At 36.7% G+C, this 1,249-nt stretch overlaps 1 protein-coding gene across 1 annotated transcript in view; it reads right to left on the reverse strand. All coding sequences in view use genetic code 11, as the record gives it.

Moving 5' to 3' along the window:
- Window positions 1–1,094: 1,094 nt before the first annotated feature.
- Window positions 1,095–1,249, reverse strand: part of EGR_11219 (hypothetical protein) — a gene marked incomplete at both ends in the record, with an annotated part of 1,098 nt that continues 943 nt past the window's right edge. Inside the window, one exon of the mRNA XM_024500466.1 lies at window positions 1,095–1,125. Within this exon, the coding sequence (XP_024345120.1) occupies window positions 1,095–1,125 (31 nt within the window). The remainder of the gene's footprint in view (window positions 1,126–1,249) is intronic.

Below are 1,249 nucleotides of genomic sequence, written 5' to 3' on the forward strand. Positions count from 1 at the left end.
TGATATGAAACGTTTTCGACGCTTCTCATCACATTTACTTTTTTGTCACGTCACATATATGTGTCATGTGCAGTAGAATATGACGACAAATAGGGTCTTATCAAATCATGTTTTGCATAAAGATTGTTCATGTTTTGATTAATAATTATGGTAAAGTGATTATGCATCTAGTTTTTGAGCAGAAATTGAGCTTACTTTGATCAGTTAACCTCATTCGGTGTGGTTATGAAATATATTTTTTGACAAACTAACAACTGCTAACTTAAAAGTAGCCCCTGGATATTTTTGATAGGGATTTACAAGAACGCACGTCCTGTTTGCTAGGTCAGTCTTTTATTTTGACTGCATTGCAATGGGTAGACAATGAGACATGCCCAAATAGGCCCTTTTAAATGTTTTTTTATTTGAAAGCATCGACTTCCACTCTGCGATGTCAGTATTTTTAGTTTTACAACTATTATACTGGACATTGAGTTCCCTCGCCTATTTTGGAAGCTTAATATTTTTGCAGTGGATCTGACAGCTTCGTCAAGTCGCCTGCTGTGTCATTAAAGGAAACGTTTAGATGGACTTTGATACTGTGCCTGAGGCTGTTTTGCTTCATCTCATGAAATTTGCCTATAGCATTTTATGCCTGGATATGGAAATTCGAATGAGAATAAAGAATAAGTCCAGAGACTCCAACAAATCGCTGTTACACTATTTCTAGAAGGGTCTTCAACGAAATATTATTTTGACATGTCATCAACGCCAGTGAGTGAATCGAAGATCTCCCTTATTATTTCCACAACCTTTAAAAATTCATTTATGCAAATAGTTAATAAATGATTTGAATCTCATTCTTTGAACTGAATATGAACACATCTGCCATGATTACATCCTGGCGAAAATTTAAGCAATCTTGATGCAAACCTGTGGCATAATACAGAGCAATTGGAGCCTACCACAGTTTCACGTGATACTGCTGTTGCAAGAGATTCTGGACTGAGGCGTGATAGAACGACGATGCCGTTAATGAGGCGGTAATAAATGTGCTTTCTACGTTGAAAACACCAGAATGTCCCTTTTGCTCAGAGTGCATTTTTTAAATTAGTCTACATTTTAATGGGTGCGTTCGTGGCAATCCTGAAAACCATTAGGATACATTTAAATGAAGGAGTCAATTGTGGATGATGAGCATGTTTGTGTGGAGTTGTTAATATATAGATGGTTCCAATGGCAAATATGGAATCATGGGCAGGGAACCTGT

This window comes from Echinococcus granulosus, assembly GCF_000524195.1.
Source record: "Echinococcus granulosus chromosome Unknown EG_S00536, whole genome shotgun sequence".
NCBI classification, from domain to species: Eukaryota; Metazoa; Platyhelminthes; class Cestoda; order Cyclophyllidea; family Taeniidae; genus Echinococcus; species Echinococcus granulosus.